The sequence below is a fragment of the Centrocercus urophasianus genome, unplaced genomic scaffold (genome assembly GCF_019232065.1).
Source record: "Centrocercus urophasianus isolate 14NV4802_14NV808 unplaced genomic scaffold, USGS_Curo_1.0 seq_14, whole genome shotgun sequence".
NCBI lineage: Eukaryota > Metazoa > Chordata > Aves > Galliformes > Phasianidae > Centrocercus > Centrocercus urophasianus.
The window spans coordinates 36,461,970-36,480,319 of NW_024884586.1; the positions used below are offsets into that span (position 1 = coordinate 36,461,970).

General features: G+C 37.0%; 1 protein-coding gene across 1 annotated transcript in view; it reads left to right on the top strand.

Moving 5' to 3' along the window:
• The first annotated feature begins 7,478 nt into the window (after nucleotides 1–7,478).
• TTC8 (tetratricopeptide repeat domain 8) overlaps nucleotides 7,479–18,350 on the top strand; it is a 36,710-nt gene continuing 25,838 nt past the window's right edge. Inside the window, exons 1-2 of the mRNA XM_042813764.1 lie at nucleotides 7,479–7,667; nucleotides 14,675–14,704. Of these exons, the coding sequence (XP_042669698.1) occupies nucleotides 7,554–7,667; nucleotides 14,675–14,704 (144 nt within the window). The 5' untranslated portion in view covers nucleotides 7,479–7,553. The remainder of the gene's footprint in view (nucleotides 7,668–14,674; nucleotides 14,705–18,350) is intronic.

Here is an 18,350-nt window from a genome sequence, read left to right on the forward strand (position 1 = left end):
AAAAGTTCATCAAAAGTTCCTTTTTTTTCCTCTATAAATGATGAAGAAAGCACTATGTTTCAGACTGCCAATAATCTGACACCAGAATGCATTTTAACTGAGCTGCTCAGTAGAGCGCTCAGGTTCTTTTCAGCATTGATACACTGTTTATACAACATGTGTCTACTCACCACACACACATTTAGATTTAAGCAGCTTTTTTCAGCTTGCATGTTATGCGCAGTTATAAGAGTACTGAAGTAATTCACCTGGGTGATTTGAAGAAGCATCAAGCATCAACACTTGATATAACATTTGACAATCTAAACAGGCTTAAATGAAGTGTACAAAGAGAGGGTGAGTAAATCCCAGTGCATTTTCTATCAATAGACTTCTGATGGAAATCTGATTCTGAACTCTCAAGACTGATTTCAACTATTGGCTAAAGTACATCATGCAATTTATTTTAAATTCTTCTTATGTGACAGTCATCCCTGACTTCATCTTGCAGTATGATCTAAAATGATGGGAAGCAACATCTTGCTTGCATGCAGTGATATTTTTCTGCCCATTTTCAATTTATTTCTTTACAACTAGGATGGATTATATGATGACCAAGTCCAAGGCATGCAGTTAATATTTTGTGGGGTAAGAAGAATATTTCAGGTGGCTGATGCAAATGATTAAAAATTGTCAAGTCAAGATGATGCCTTTTTATGCAGTTAATTTAATTATTTGACTCCATATTATAATATTTGACTCAGCATTGGAACAGACTGGCTAAAGATTGCAGTAGGTGGCCCAAATAGGCTGTGGATACTCCATCCTCAGAGATTGTCTTATCTGATCTGGACAAGACCCTGAGAGATGTCATCCAACTTTGAAGTTAACCCTGTTTGGAGCAGGAGGTTGAATTAGCTCCCAAAGATCTGCTACAACTTCAGTCAAACTATAATTTAGATACTCAGTGCTGTAGGTTGGTTGCCTGCAGCTGTACCACACTTACGTCAGCTTACTAACTGAAGTAAAATAAGCCTACTTTAAGGACACCAAATATTTCATTATTTTAAGTGATTTCAATTGTAAAAGAAAATATGAGAGACCGTTACATGACGTAACTTTTTATGGCAACAAGCTTCTATATAAAATAGCCCACATTTTCCTTCTAGAAAGCATAAATAAATAACATAAGAATCTAATACTGTTGGAAGGAAGAAAGTTTATTTACAGGGTGCCAACATAATTTTTTGTAGGAATTAACAAGTACGCAACAAATAATGCTGCTGAAACGGTTCTGCGATTAATACAGTAGACTGAGTATTCTCTCTTACACTTTTATATATGTAGGTTATACGTATATATATATATGTATATGAGCAAGCCCATTTATATGAAGTTTCTCTGACATAACTGAGAACTCAGCATTACTTTAGGGGTTCCTACTTCAATCTTCATTATCTGCCGCAATTAGGATTGAGCTCTTTGTGCTCAGAAGATGCTCTAAACCTGAAAAGAAAGACTGGAGTCCAGTTATTTTTACACTGAACTTCCAGTCAGGGCAGCCTTTGCAAATTTTTGCAATCTACATGTATATATAAATGATCTAGCAGCCTTTTTCATATGTTGCTTTTTTTTTTTTTTTTTTTTCTTAATACCTGCATTGATTCCTGCTGTCAGGGAGATGAACAGCAATCAAACAAAAAAACAAACAGCACAGCATACAGAGCATCTGCATCAAACAAGAAATAGTGCCTCATATGAAACACAGAAGACAAAAAGGAAGGTAAGTATCTGGCTTGAAGAGCACCCTGTTCCTCCTGTGCACTGAAGAAGTTGCGGATCTGATCGCAAATACTGATCAGTCGACTCATAAGTAGAAAAGGGCAGATCTAAGCTCATTGGAAGGTTAATAGCTCAGGACCTGAACAGTATTGCCACCTAAATTCTGTTATCAACCGCTGGATGATCCCTATTCAGCTAGACCATGGTGACCGTGGCTATGATATCCTGTATGATCAGCAGGAAACAGCAGTATTCTTATTTATGATACCAATGGTTGGTATCAATGAATGTTGTCTTGGCTCATCACAGAATGAAACCTGTCGCTGTTATTTCAGATACTGAATACCCTGATACTGAATTTGAGCCTCAACACAAAACTCTGCTCTTCACATGATTTCAATATACACCCCTCCTAATTTCCTAGGATCAGCAAGACATGGGTTCTATGAGCAAAAACTACATCAACTCAAATCTGGCAAGATCCTTCCTGAAAATGGCACATGAAGAGAGTGTGTTCTTCTGCCACTGCTATGTGCCTTCCCAGAAAGCAGGCCTGATTTGTAATCCTCTTTGGGTTCACTCAAAGCGTACAAACAATAATTTGCTCCATGGTCTGTTGCTCTCTGTTTTTCTAATATTCAATACATCTCAATCTCCAGAATGAACCCTCTGTGCATGTCATCTTTATGATGCCAACTCTTGTTTGAAGGCAAGTTTGGTTACCTCTGGTTGAGACCCTCTCTAGGTGAATATGTAATAACAGCAGTGCTCCCTTTCAATTCCTTGTGAATTATACTGAGCTGCTGATTATTCTCTTCAGTATTCTTGCATCTGGAAAGAGTCAAGTCAAAAGACAGAAGAAACAGACTGCATTTGTATGACAGCTACTGTCTGAGGGACACCAGATTTGCATAAGAAATTTTAGGATATCAACAGAATTTTGGGAATAAGGAATACAGATTCTACTTTGACTTTTAATCGTAAGACTGTGAGTTCATGATGGAGATATGAGGCCTGAGAATTAGCATTCCTACTTAAGAAGCAAGTATGATAGTTTCGTGCAGAGAAGACCCCCTTGGAAGGCTTCAAAAGGCAAAGTCAGCTTAAAGCTCCCAGGTTTTTAAAATGAAATAGGCCTTAGATATCAGTTGGCCCTGTCCTACACTTCCATACATACCTTCTAAGAGGCTGTTTCATGTACCTTGTATTCATAGTTTACGAGACTTTTGCAGAAGGGTCATAAGAATATTTGAAAAATACAAAGCACCCAGTACACAAAGAAGAAAAATATTAATTATTAATGTTGTTATTATTAATACATTAATATATCCTTTCAGAGCTTGTTGTCAGTATCAGTTCAGGGCACCCTTGTTGGCAGAAGAAAAAAGCTGCTAAAATGAAAGGTGAAAATAAGAAGCACATTGGAATCCCTAAGCAACATTTAAACTTGACACAAAATTGAACAATTAATTGAAACATAACAAATCCAGTACACAAAATACATAAGTCAGCCAAACTATGATTTCTAAAAAGAAGTTATACAAGCCCATGTGTTCTATGAATAAAGATGAATATTGATGGGATTCCTGATATTTAGTAGAGATCTCTGATATTTTCCTTTAGAAATAATTAGAGTTTTTACTGTAGCCTAAGGGAGACATAGATTTCAGATGAAAAATAACCCACAAACAGATGAAGAATTAATCTGTCCCTTACTTCTGATACATTAATTTTCTGCTCTTTGTCATGGTTCAAATAAGCGAAGTCAAGTTTCAAATAAACCTTGCAAATAGAATATGACAAAAAGTTACCCACAAGATCAATGATATCATCTCAGTAAGCTGTAAATAAAGTAGCACTATGGAATTTCCTATCTTTCACAGAAGACGAGAATTGTCTCTCAAAATGCAGAGGCTGAGTCCAGCTCACTTCTAATACAACATAGGTACACAGTTACACAAGGCAAGCATGCAATTATTTTTGAAGAAATCCTGGTGACTTCTATAGTTTTATCCCAACTATGTCATTGTCCCAAGAAACATCAACTATGGAGTGATTCATTACAGCGTGAGGACAGTAGAGTATTAAGGCCAAATTACACGTTCCTCTAACTAATAGAAGAGACCAAATAGTAGATGACAAAACTTCCAAAAAAGAATGCAGACAAGACTTTCAAACAGAGAAATCCATCTTGCATCCATAAAATCTCTGTGAGGACGTTGCTATGTTACTATGATTCTTTTTCTATCAGTGCAGAAGAGGAAATTTGTTTTCCTCCCACACATCAAATACATCTGAGAGATAATTACCCAAATTTATTTTGTCCTACTCTCCACAGATTGAATTTTTTCTAAATTTGGGGGAGAGGTGTTACAAGGAGCAGATAGCTAGAGCAAGCTACTCAAAAAATGTATTACTCTGAGCTGTAGGAATGAGAAAAAGCAGATTCTACATAGATAGAATTTTTTTTTTTCCACACGCTATGCACATGTATGCCATTCTTAAAATATAATATGGATATTTAAGCCCTATTTATTTTAATAAAGCTAAACGCTGATTTCCCATATGCTGCTGAACAGCTATCTTGTGATAACACTTCCAGTTCTCAAATGGGATGCCAGGAATACATTTGAGTAAGTGGCATCACAAAGAAAATGGTCCAGAGCTGAAAACTACTCCCAGAATATTTTTTTTCTAGCATATATAGCTTCAATAACTAAGATTTGCTTGAAAGTCACTAGCCGCTCATTTCACACATAGAAGGATATATGCAAAAAAGGACGAGCATCCAGCAGTAGGCCTGGACATTTGGCCTTGGCAGCAGCAGTTGGGACAGTCAGAATGGCTTTTTATGCTTGTTATGATTTTAGTTTGAGTGTTCACATTGCCATGTGAGGATCAACTAAGCTTGCTAGGACGTTCTTTCTGACTTGATAAAATTGAATTAAAAGCATACCAACGTGTAGAGACTGAAAACCTAATATCTGCAGCCAAACAGAGCAAAAACAGCTTGTACATTACAGCTTAAAAAGAAGGAAAGAGAATTTGCCTGTTTTTCTCAATGCTGTGAAACCTCATCGCAAAAAAACTGAAGATTCATCTTGATCTACTAGCTACCATAGGAGAGCATCACTTTGGCTTCATCACTAAGTGTAATGAATACCTTTCCCAACAACGTAACAAACAAAAATTGCACAGGGACTATCTTCCTCTTTATTTTGCCAAGAAGCCATTTGTTAGAGAAGTAGCTAACAGAAATGTGGTTGAACGGTCACATAACATTAGCCTCAGCCTCTAGTTCAAACAGGCAGAGTTCAGAAACTTTTATATGAAAAAGAAATCTTCTACCAAATACTTCTTCGAAATTTTTGATGTGTAGACAAACTTTGGAAGACTGTGACTTCTCTTGCTAAAGACAGAATTTCAGAACTAAAAAACTATGGCTGAAATCCAGTAATGCGTATTACTATTTATGATAAAGCAATTATTTTATACAAAAACCATTCACTTCCCACCTCCGTTGTCCCTTCAAGAGAGCTATATGAAATGCTTACTGTGTTTCTTTAAGAAGCAACTTCCCACAACCCGGCAACTCACATGACTCACAGTTTCCATTGATTTTCTAAGTATACAGACTCTTCTTTTTTTTTTTTTTTTTCCCCTTCTGACAAGTTATTAGCTTTAATGAGACAAACTCAGAGTTCATTCCCCACATAAAACATTCAGCTTCCTGCTCTTTTTGGGGTTTCCACTGCTTTCAGTTGGAAAGCCACGTCATCTTGAAGATTCCAGGACACAGAAACCCATTTCCTTATCAAGCCAAACACCTTCAGGTGTGCCACAGCATGGAGTAATTGATGTCATTAATCCATTACTTTGCTCAGCAGAAAGCACAGCTTCCAGGTTAACAGAACACCTGGGATCTGCTGAGTTCGCCCATAATTACTGCTTCATTGTGCTTCTGTTTGTTTCACTATCTCAAAATGGAAATTGCTAAAATCAAACATTCTAAGTATCCTCACACAGTTAATTTACTCTTTATAGTCTGAAAGTTGTCATTAAGATATTAAGGCTTAAAATAAGTGCTCACAAAATAAAATTTACATGCAATGCTTTAACTACGAGGTTTTTAAGAAGATTGTGTTGGAATCAATAGCATTTATGAGCTTCTGGTCTTTGCACAGGTAAGTGGGGTGTTTAACTGATGTGATGGATTGTTCACAAAACTGAACTGCCTTCTAAAAACAGGAAATACAGAAAACATTGCTGCATTATTTGTCTCTGGTTAACCAACTATCTCCTGCTTGACATTTTAATCTAACAGCACTGGAACTACTGTACTGACTTCAAAATATGTCCTTACAAACTAGAAGTGCCCTTCATATTACTTTCTATTAAAAAAAGTAGCAGTTCAAACAAGCTAAATTCTGGTGATAACATGGTAATAACAGCAAGCATTTGAAGCATTTAATAACAGACCATCACATTAGTGTTTCCAGAAATAGTTGGAAGAACTTTTTAATAAATCTGTGGATTCTAGCCAGCGTTCACAATTTCTCTGAACATCATGCTATGCCTAACCAAAAAATGCAAAGTAAAGTGTTTGCCTTGTTAAGGAATGTATAGCAAAATCGGATACTATCTTAGATGCCAAGCATTACTCAGCTACAGCTCTACAGCTACATAGCAGTATCACAGCAGATGCTCTGACAACAAGAAATACTACTCACCCTTCTGACCAACCTGAGGTATAGACTGAGTGTCCTTGTGCAAGCCTCCTACACATTTTGTGGGAATGCAGAACATACAGTCTCCCACAACAAATTAAAAATAGAGAAGGGGCAGGTACTGTTGTGCTACACTTCCACCAGTCTTTCCTGGGAATGGCATGCTCTCAAAACACACTTTACTCAGAGCACTGCTTCCCTGAGTACTTTCTGTGGGACAAGCAAAACCCATCCGTAGTTGATAGCTCGAGTCATTTACTCCCATATTAGAACAAACAGTTTGACGACTGGCTTATTTCTACAACCTTCCACTTCATATTCAGCTTGCTAGTTTAGCCTGGGTACGCATTTCAGGGGACTTCCATTTGAATGAACTGAGGTGAAACAACAGAATTAAAATCAGAACGATTTGTTAAATTACCAATGACACGATTTTAGCTATAACATTAGTGTTCATCCATTAGAGAATTTTGCTTCAAAGCCCTTTTATTTATCTATTTATTTTTCCAAGCATCCCTAGGGAACTTTTCTTCCTTGGGCTGATGGTTCAACCAACATCCTACAATACATAGCAAGAGTATAATCCTGCCTTTTTCTTTGCTAAACACGTGTAATTTTACCTCTGCATACTTAACAAACTCAGGGACTAATGGAGCCAGCAATACCGGATCAGAGCAGCCCGTGCTCTTCCCAACTGGATTCCCACAGCTCTAGGGGACTTTTTACGCAAACGAGGATTAAAGGACTGAATTCTTTTTCAGTCATATATTCTCATTCCAAATGACTCTCGCTGATTTTACGTTTTGGAAACAACAGCAGAAAAGCAAAGCACACAATTCAGGATCCAGGGAGAAAGACTCGGACCCTCTCCCGCAGAGACACCCAGCCTCCCCTCCGAGCACGGCGCACCCTCCCGGCGCGATGCGGCGCGCAGGCCCGGACAGGCCGAGGCGGGGCCTGCCGCTTTTGCCGCTGCGGCCTGGCTCCGCCTCGGACCCGCTCGGCGCGCAGAGGGCCAAGAGGTGCAGTGGGCCTTGGCGGAGTCTCAGCCATCCCGCCGGCGGGATGGGGCTGGAGACGGAGCCGCTGTTCCAGGCCTGGAGCTACTTCAGGCGGAGGAAGTTCCGGCAGTGCTCGGAGCTCTGTTCGCAGCTGCTGGAGGGGGCGCCCGGCGAGCAGGTAGGGGCTGGGCCGGGAGGCCGAGGGACGGGGTCTCTACCTGTTGCTGCCGCCAGAGAAACGCGTTGCGATCTGCCGTTAGAGGGTGAGGCCTCAGCCAGAGCCATTGCATGACCGGTTCCGGTGCGGGCCGAGGGACATCGCTCAGCGCTGGGCGAGGTTTTGCGTCTCGCCGGGCTGCCCGGTTCTCCCCGTAGGCTACAGGCGGTGGGACGCCGCCTCAGGCGTGCCCCGCTCGGTACCCTGCCGGTCCCGGCGAGGCGCGCGGAGCTTGTGAGGGTGCGGCAGGTGAGTGGGGCTGCTGGAAGCCAGCTGTGGCAGGAGCGCGTCTCAGGGCTTCCGATACCACGCGCTGAGACTCACCGGTGATTTTGAGCCGTTAAAGGAGAAAAAGCCAGCACCAGAAGAAAATCTGCTTACATGTGCTGTGGTCGATTTTATATAGCTGTTTGGGTATTGCTGCGTGGACTAAAGTGCATAAGAGATGCCTGTCTTACTTCAGCCCAGGTACAAGCGCTGGCACAGAGCAAAAGGTGCTGTCTTCCTGCTCCATTAACTCTCTCTAAATGCCAGGTTTCTAGAAACTTTGGATGTGTTGTGTTGTTAAGCACCTGTATTTTTTGCTGCTTGTGAATATTGTTCCTAGATTAGTTTTTGTATGCATGTAAAAAATTGTACTGCTGGATTCAGAAAACAGTCATTGGACTTTATCATCATAAACACTTTATATTATGTAAACTATGTCTCACAAAGTATCCTATAGCTGCAGAACTTAAGAATTTTGAAGGTGATCTCTTTTATCACAAGGGTTAAAAAAATCTTTAAAGAAAGCTGTGCAGTCATATGATTGTGTAATTTACACCATGTTAGGGTTGATATGTAGAAGGTGCTTTTGTTTATGGTATATATTGTAAGGCACCAGTAAAGAACCGCGAGCAGATTGGACGTGGGGAAATGGTTTCAGACTGAAGGAGAGGAGATTTAAATTGGGTATTAGGAAGAAGCTTTGTATCATTAAGGTGGTGAAGCACTGGAACAGGTTGTCCAGAGATGATGTGGATCCCCTGTCCCCAGAGACATTCAAGGTCAGGCTCTAATGGGCTCTGAGCAACCTGATGTGTTGTGGTGTCCCTGATCATTGCAGGGGATTTGGGCTGGATGGCCTCTAAGTGTCCCTTCCAACTCAAACAACTCTATGAAAAACTTGGAATATCTTCTTTACTAAGAAAATCAGGCCTGAACAACAGATAAAATTTAGCATGCCTTCTGTGCATGTCAAAAACTTTGAAACTTGGTATGTGCTCTTCAAAAGCATGTTCCTGTTCCCAATGTTTTGTGAGAAACATACTTTTATTCAGCAGTGTATTTCAAATCTACCTGAAAGATTAGAAGGAAATGTCTTTGGTTTCTGCAAACTTGAAATACATTTAGTTGGGTTGTTGCCTCGTTTTGTCTTCTTGAGGAATCCTTCTTATTTCCTGTTTAAGTGGCAATGAATGACAATTTTTTTTTTTTTTAATGCTTCTTCTTAAGACTAGAAAAAAATTCTTGAATATTTAAAAAATGCTTGAAACACTATTTTGGTCTTTCTCTAAAAGTAGATTTCATAGCACAGTGCTCAAGTAAAGCATATGGCAAGTGTGCAGACACCAGCAAGTAGATTTTGCTTTATATAAATACTTCATCTTAGGGGTTCATAACAGTTCAGACCCTTACAAAAATATAAATGGAGAGCTGGTTAAGGGGTAATTCAGCTAATCAATGATTCTTTGGAAGGATTATGAAATATATTGTGCTTCATGGTGCGTTTTTATTTTCAAAATGAAATTATACACAGATTTTTTTTGCTCATTTGTTTTTTGCTGTTTTTCCTACCTGTTAATCTAAATGAAGAACACTGCTCCTGACAGAAGAAAAACCATTATTTATATCCCATTTGTTGTGGTGCTGCAGGTGGGAAAAAGTAGAGTATTGGTTCAATATTCTGAAGAGTGCAGCTTTATCCAGTCTCAAACCAACTTGACAAACAAGTTATTACTCTTGAAATCTCTAAGTTAAACATTTGTAATGATCTAAGTTAAAATACAGCTTTAACGTTCATGGCAGAGTTAACATAGAATGGAATGATGTTTTTTTTCAGTCAGATGTGGTCGTATGATTTTACCTGTTATTGTAGTCAACGCAAAATCCTCCTTGGACAGATAACTAATAAAAATTAAGCCTGTATTTTATTTTTCTGCTTCATGTAAAGCCTTGAAGGTCTTCTCCCTAGCTGTGTTAGGGAGTGCTTAACCACTCTTTACTTTCTAATGCTTGTTGCTTTCAGGTACCAACCAATCTGTTACATATTTACCCTGCTTCACTTCAGGTCTAGAGAAAACAGTGATGTGCCCCACAAATGTATTTTGTGTGCAGTTGAAACATTTCTAGCTATTTGGAACTTACTTAATACAACATAATGAAAAAACAGATTGCATTCATGTATTGCAGTGTTTACTTTGCGTTTAATACAACTGTTACTTTTTATGAGATGTTAAAAAAAAATACTTAACTCCACTGTTGGACACTGAGGCAGTAAGAACTCAAATGAGTGATACATAGATCATTAAAGGTTGGAAAAGACCCCTAAGATTATTTAGTCCAACTGTCAAACTGTCACCACTATGCTTGCTAACCCGTGTTCCTGAGTGCCACATCCACACCTTTCTTGAACACCGCGAGGGACGGTGACCCAACCACATCCCTGGGCAGCCTATACCAATACCTCACCACTCTGTCTGAGAATTTTTTCCTAATATCCAACCTGACCCTCCTCTGAAGTATATTAAACAGACAAGCCAGGTGAACAATTTTACATCATTCTGTGTTTATTCTAAAGGTAGCAGTTACATTTCTGAAGTTATGAATACAACAAAAGCGATCTCCTTAACCTCCTAGCAGGAAAATGGTGCTGTTGTCTATTCACGTAAATTAAATTAGTAGTATTTTATTATAATGTACAGAAACATTTAAAACTAGTATGTATATAATTTTGGGTACCTAAAATGAAATATCTTGTTTATTATATGCTTAAAAAGCACATAACAGTTCTAAATCCTTTGATGATCAAACCCTCATCTTCTATTATGGAAGTAGTTCTGCAAATCAGGCCCATTCTGGGTACCAGGAAAGCAAACAGACAAATGATAACACTTATGGAAAGCTTGGATTAAGTGAGCTGTTGTGCCCTGCAAGGCAGTACTCAACTGCTGTAATCACAGTGCCATCTGTTCTCATCCTGTTGTCCCATATTTCATTAAGCACGTGCGTCCCAATCTCTGCAACCAGTGACAGAAGGACCTCAGAGCAGTAGCCTGTTCAGGGAGTCACTTTGAACAGCATTAGGAGGTGATACATACCGAGCCATAGGAGATGGTATCCTTTAAAGAGATACCCAGGAAGGGCTGAGTTAAACTGTGTTATGGTCTAGAACTTTTCTCGTGCTCAGGCAGCTAGCCTAATCCCTTGTAAGACATGATTGAACACTGATAAGTAAAAGAAGAGACTAACAGTGTGTAATCTGTTTGCATGCCTGAAAGACCCTGCATTTCTGACAGCCTGTATTTCCGAGCCATGTTGGCTAATCCATTAAATATCACCACTCCTTCTCCTTTGCAACTGCAAAACTGTCAGAAAGCTACAAACGACTGAACTCAGCTCTTTACAATAGCCTGTAATTTTTGCCAGTCATAAATGTAATAAATACATTTTCTTGACTTGTTCTTAATTTGTTGCTCTCTATACATGTATCTTACTATTCAGAATGTGCTTTAGAACATGGTAAGAGAAAGATGACTTGAAGAACTGAAAAATAAGTTTACTGACGGATGATCCAATTAATAGTTACATTTACAATTAATATAATTTGCAACTACATTTAATTGATGTAGAACTCTTTGAACTCAGTCATCAGATGCAGTAGGTATTAGAAGCTTTTAGAGATATCATGTAGACCTCTTAGCCAACTGAGCTAAAAATCAGGAATTTTCTTCTGCAGCAGTATCAAATGCCATTATAAACATGCATTCTTATAAAACACATCAGTTAAGTCAAAACACTATAAAATTATTTATGTAATCATAAAGAGATCTTCATTACAAGAGTGATCAACATTTTGATAGAACAATAATTACCTCCTGTTGAGTTAGATTTTTGTGGAAGGCTAAAGTACTTTTTCTATACAATTTCTTCTGCATTTCTTCATTTAAGTAGAAAGAACATTATGTTTATTGAAGTTTATTTTGTTGTTGATAATCTTATCTCAGTGTCATGGTTTAGATAAATGATAGATAAAACAGCATGTTCTTTGACTAGCACTCAGGAATACAAACACAGAAAGCACTGATGTTCAATTTACTTATTTTCTATTGTAACCAAGTAGGCGTTGTCTTCTATGTTTATAGTAATAGAAATGACCTAGAGGAAATACAATCCGTGACAGTCTCTGTTGATGATCCCGATTAGTTACCTAATCTGATTACCATTCTTTGTTCCATATGTCAGATTCAAGGCAGTAAACCAGCACCAATGTATGAGGTCTGCTCTAGTTTAACAAAAAAAATAAGTTACCTAATTTATTACAGGTGTCCTGCCTTTAACTTGATGAATTGTATACTGTAAGGATTTGCTCTTGTTCATTTGTCCTTTCTTCTCTCAAAGTGTAATTTCAACTACTGTTACTTGCATACTGTTTTCTGTAAGGTCATGATAAAAGTAACACATTTACATGGACTGTGATGTGAAAAAAATATCTTCAACTGAAATCAGTTATCATTCAAAAGACCAATTACTATGTTTATGTATAAAAATTAGTAGTTTATACAGGGATGTCACTGTTCCTAGGTCATGTATTTTGTATTTCTGCTCTTGAGAGGTATTTTTGGGCTGTACTGATTTTAATATTCAGCATGAATTAAGTAATTCAACTGAAAAACATTATAAAATAAAGGTTCTTGTTTCATTCTTTCTTCTAGGCTATGAGCATCAGAAGGCATCATTTTTCTAAATATTTTTGTTCTTAAAAAAAAAAAAAAAAAAAAAGACTCTACACATTAAGTTTACTTTTAAAATGCCCTTAGTGGATTTAGAGATCTGTGTTAAATCCTTCCTTCATTGCTTTTGCAATCTTATTAATTTCAAAGGAGCTTTATATGTGTAAATGAAGAATAAATTTGACCTTTTGTTTTGAGGTACAAGCTTATAGGGCAACACTACTTGTTAATCTTCTCAAAGAAATCTTTACTCTGAATCTAGTTCTACTGGATTACTTGCATGAGTAGCAACTACTGGATCCACCTATATTAAAAGACATTGCATTTCAATATTGTTTCTGTTGTTTCTATTTAAAATCTTGTTATTTGCTATGTTAGTTTATCACAATATATGAACAGCACACACTAGCACCTACAATTAAGACAGAACAATGTTTTTAGGAAATATAGTTGATCAGCTTTATTTTTTTTTCCACTGGCGAGGGTTTTGCTTTCTGAATTTTTTAGCATGTGAATGCTCCTACATAACCACTTTGAGCTGATTACTTTTTCTTTAAGCTAATGAGCAGAGCCTGAATTAAGATACACAGCTGTAACATCAAGGCATTTCTGAGTTAGCATTGACATAATATTCCTGACCTTGCCCTCCTTAGTTACTGTAGCACATATGGTATGGAAGATCAACTACTACTCTTTAACAATTTTTCAGTACACCAGATGTGCTGTAACACTCGGACACAATAGAATGAATAAAATGCAAGCTGAAATATCATATTGTCCTTTTCTTTATTGCTTAGCTAGAACAGCTTGTTTTATAGGGAAAACTGCATAAATGTAACAACATTAAAAGAACTTGGAGTTCATTTAATCAAGACATCTAATATTTAAAGATATTTCAGTGCCTTACACAAGTACAGGTACACCAGACAATGGAGATTAATCCCTCCATTAATGTTTAGTTCCATGTTTTCCATTAATGTTTAGTTTAGTTTCACACACTCCAGCACTGCTGAACAAATTTATTACAAATGCAGTATGAAAAAAGATGTGGGAGCATTGCTAGTGCTCAAGCTTCCTGCTGTCATGGAATTGATGAAGTAAAAATGGTCTGATTGGAAGTCATAGCCCATGTCTTATACTACAGTGGGAAGTAAGGCGCATGCCTCACCTTTGTCTTGTTGGGAAGCATGAATCAGCAGGGTGTCCTTGCAATAGAAGCTAACAGAACATTGAACAACAACATAAATATGATGACAGCTACACAAACTTTTATAAATCACATGTCCTTTTGTTAGTATTTAGCTACATTCACCTCAAGTTTTAAGCATCCACAAGTTTCTACTGGTTAGTTTGTGAAGTTCCTTTGTCTGGATTTCTCTTTTAGTGTATTGGATGATGCAGAAAGACAGCGTGATTGTCTGGTATGCAATGAACACATCACTTCCATCATAAGTGTACAAAAAAATCTGTATTACAGAAAGAAAATTCCTATTATGCACCTGAGAGACATCAGTGTCAGCACCACCAGCAATTAACAAGGTTTTATTATACAGGATTTCTAAAGCACGTCTTAATCAAATACTTAACTTTTGAGAGATTTGCTTATGTCTTGCATTGCTTTATTTTTTAAATGAAAACAGACCATCTTTCAGTTTTGTTCATTGGTAATCTTAGTTTTGGCAAACATGATACATCAGAAACAAGAAAACATATGGTACCTGAAAAAAAAAAAAAAAAAAAAAAAGCACTTGCTGCAGGTCTGCTTTCATTTTGTAAATTACTGCTGAACTCAGGAATATGTAAGTTAAGGTAATGCAATAAAATGGAAATTTGGATATATGTATCACAGAAAGTGTTTGTGCAAGATGAGGAGGTCACAGAATATTTTGTTTTAGTTTTGCAATTCCTTGTTTTATCTAATCATTGTTCTTATTGTTTAATATTTCTGTTCTTTAAGTTCTCTGTCTTCTCTTTCAGGAGCATGATACTGGATACTCTGCATTTCAGGTAACACTCTTCCCATTAATATAATTATTAGGTGCAATAATTAGGAAAAAATCTATTACACTGAATAATACTTTTTTAATTGTTACATCCTTGATGATATAAGTGTGTTTTTCATCATTGTTAAGGCAAGAAATTTAATAAGAGGTATTTTAAATAGGCAGACTTTACAGCAAGTAAAGTTATTTGTTTCATGTATTTCTTTAGATTTATTCAGCAGTTCAGTAGCTCAGCACTGAATCTGTATTGAAAAGAAAAACCTTCATCATCTGGTGATATTGGGAAAAAATACAACGTGTATTTCACAAATAGAACACTTATGTTCTCAGGGCTCAGGTTTACGTTTCCGGTAAATCTAGTGTAATGGTGGGCTGTTAGCCCTGCCCTTCCTGTTCCTACAGCTCATTCTCCTTGCCTGCCTTTTCTGTAGATTACGAAACCCTGAAGCTGCGTGGTGATGCTTCGCTCAATTGATGTAAGACAGGGTAATTGAATAGCTTTCATTCTGCCTATATTACTGCTAGATTACTGCACTGGGAAGAATAGCAACGTGCAGATTGCAGCTTCTTTTAGCTCTAGCCCACAATATTATGTTTTTCAGGTCTCTTATTAATTCCAGTGAAATCATTTAAGTTGTTTGCATACAAGATGATTTAAAGGAACTACTGATAGGTATCTTTTTAACTTTAAAAATTATGCTTCACAAGGTAGTTGCTACATTCTATTATTGTTAAGATTCTGTAGTCTATGGTATAAAATTTGTGGTAATGAAGCATTATTGCAATAATGGAACTCCAAATGAAAGGGAAATGAAAATATGTTCAGATTTAGATTTTAAGTTTTGATTTATTTTTTTTTTTAAGACTTGATTTTTGGCCTTTTCAGGAACAAAGGAAAGATACTTATTTGATTCACCAACAAATCAATTTCAAGAAATTAAGAGAAACACAAGGGTGTTTAACATCAACACTCTTCTTTCTGTAGTTTAGGCTTCTAAAGGAATACTGTAGTACATTTATTGTATTATGATGCCTAAGCACTACAGTCAGAAGGGTCAACGTGGTAGAAGAGCAATACAGGGGTGTAGGAGCAAAGAGACTAACACAAATGGAATGATATTAAAAAGGAAAAGTGCTCACCCATCTCTGAAGATCGAAGTTTGCAGGGAAAACTCCACAAAGGAGGAATCTCCAACCAGAGATCCTTCTAGAGTGGCAGTCAGCCTTTAAATGGGGTCTGAGAGGTGCAGCCAGCCTCCACCCCTTCTGGTCTCATAGCTGAATTGCCTTCACCTGTGCTCCCTGGGCTGACCATCTTTTTCCCAGGTGCTCAATCAGTGATTCATTCTGTGACTCAACAGTTACCATACAATAACATATTCCTTCCCAGTTTAGTACTTGTTATTGTATGGTTATGTTCTGATTACAAGGCAAAAATGCAAGTCTCCTTCATAAACACCAGGCACGTGGCTTGTCACAGAACAAAAAATATGGATCCCGCAGAGAGAGAGCAGATAATACAAATGAAATCTGATACAGCAGTTTGAGTGGACAAACTTGTGCTAGCTAGAGATGTAAATAATATTTTTATGTTGCTACTTGGAAATACATGCACTTATTGTCTTGGCTATTTGTGATTATGTTAGTCTTCCTCTCAATGTTGGCAGTGTGGCTCTTCCAGTTTTATGCTTTGCTAATTTTAATTTTAGTTGGCATTTTTTAGTTTCTGCTTTAGTTTCAAACTCTTGTAGGTTTCTGCTGAGCAAAATGTCTGTGCATTAGAATACGGTTAATTACTATAATTATGTACTTATGAAGAAAAATGTTAAATTTTTTCTGGATAACCAAAAACTGCAACACAGAAGGTAGGTTTCTAAACCCAGGAATACCGGTATAAATTCTCTGTGTAAAGCCTGCGAGAGATGAAATTACTGAGCTTTGAACAATGCATGTGTTATGTGATAAAGGACAACTTTATGAATAAAAGGCACCCAATATTTCTGTGAGGGGTCTGTTTTAAAACAGAAAGGTACATCTGTGAGGTTTTCTTTTAAAAAGTAAATCAAGTCACATACCGTAGTTATAATAAAGTTTTGTGACTTCTTATGAATAAATAGCAAAGATTTTTATGGGCAAAAAGAATATCAAAACTTTCACTTAATTCTTCTTTTTTTAAAAAAAAATCTTTCCTTCATCTCCCTTTGTGTTTATATATCAATGTACATTTATAATTCCATTTTGCAAGCCATGATTTTTTCAGATATTTAGAAGCACTCTGTGTATATGTAGTAAAGATACTTCTGTTTCAGATGGGTCATATTACTAGTAGTTAAGATTTTTTTTCCCAAGGTAAGTGTCATATTTCTGTAGTTTAAGTAATGAATTTGACATTTTTCTCTGTCTTGCTGCTGTGACCAAGGGTCCTTACACAAACGTTGCTATAGGCAATACTCTGATCTACAGTGTGGTTACTAATAAAGGAACAGTGCATGAAATTCAAGGTTGTTAGCTGTGAAGCCCCAAAATAGGAGCTGAAGACTGTAAAAGCAGCCTAAGAACTATTTTTCATCACAGATTTGTGTCTGAAAATCAGAAGACATACTGCTTTTAAAAACATGTTTTCTGGTCTTTGTTATTGGGAAAATCAGAATGATACATCTATGTCTGCGTTAAGAACTGTCCTGATTTAGTGATTAGAGAAGTTGCTACTTTCACTTCCCAGAAAAAGATCCTTAGTATGAGCAGCTTTTTGTATCTTTATTAATAGATAAGTGTTTGACTTATCCTGAGAGCTCTAATTTCAGCATATTCTCTATATAGACTCGATTATGTTCACTTCAGACATGTATGTCTTTGAAAAAGGCAGAGTACCACAAAGGTGGTTTTTTTTACAAAACAATCTCAAACCTACGTAGTTTTCTAGAATAATGAAAAATGGTTGAGGATACTGAATATCTAACTGCAAATATAAATGATAGTTACAGATTGTCAGCCAACATAAGAATAAACAAAAAGATGATAAAGCAAATCTGGATTATGTCTGTCTGGCCTACATTCAAATCATCCTGCCCTGTTCCTTCTTATTTGAACAAAGGTTTCTAATTGTGCCTGAACTGGCTGCCTAAATACCTTCTTAGCTCCTGCTTGGAAGCAAATGAGAGCTAAATATTTTAACATTTTTAAGTATACTTTTTTTTTTTTTTTTTTTGGCAGGCAATTATAACACTGCATAGAAAAATTACATGATATAAAGGTAGATGAAGGCATGGTCTGAGAACTGATGAACAAGAGGTGTCCCATTAAATAATGACTTACATCATGAAATCTATCTGTTATTTAAAGAGTAAGCACTTCCATGTATTTGACCTTCAGTTCCATTAAAAGTAGCATCACTCTATTTCTATTCTGAAATGCTTCCTTAGCAAATATTAATGGTTCTTGGGTTGTAGCCCATGTCAGAAAAGCAACAAATCAGATTATTTTGATAGAAAAATTTACTTTGGAAAATTTATGATGACCTTTTCAATATCTGAAGGAAGACCAGTGGTTGATCTTTTGGCTCACTTTATCAGGCCGGTTCTATGAGTACATTTCAGAGATACCAAGTTATCAAGGAAGTGATTGGATTTATGGTTATTTTGTTGGTACTG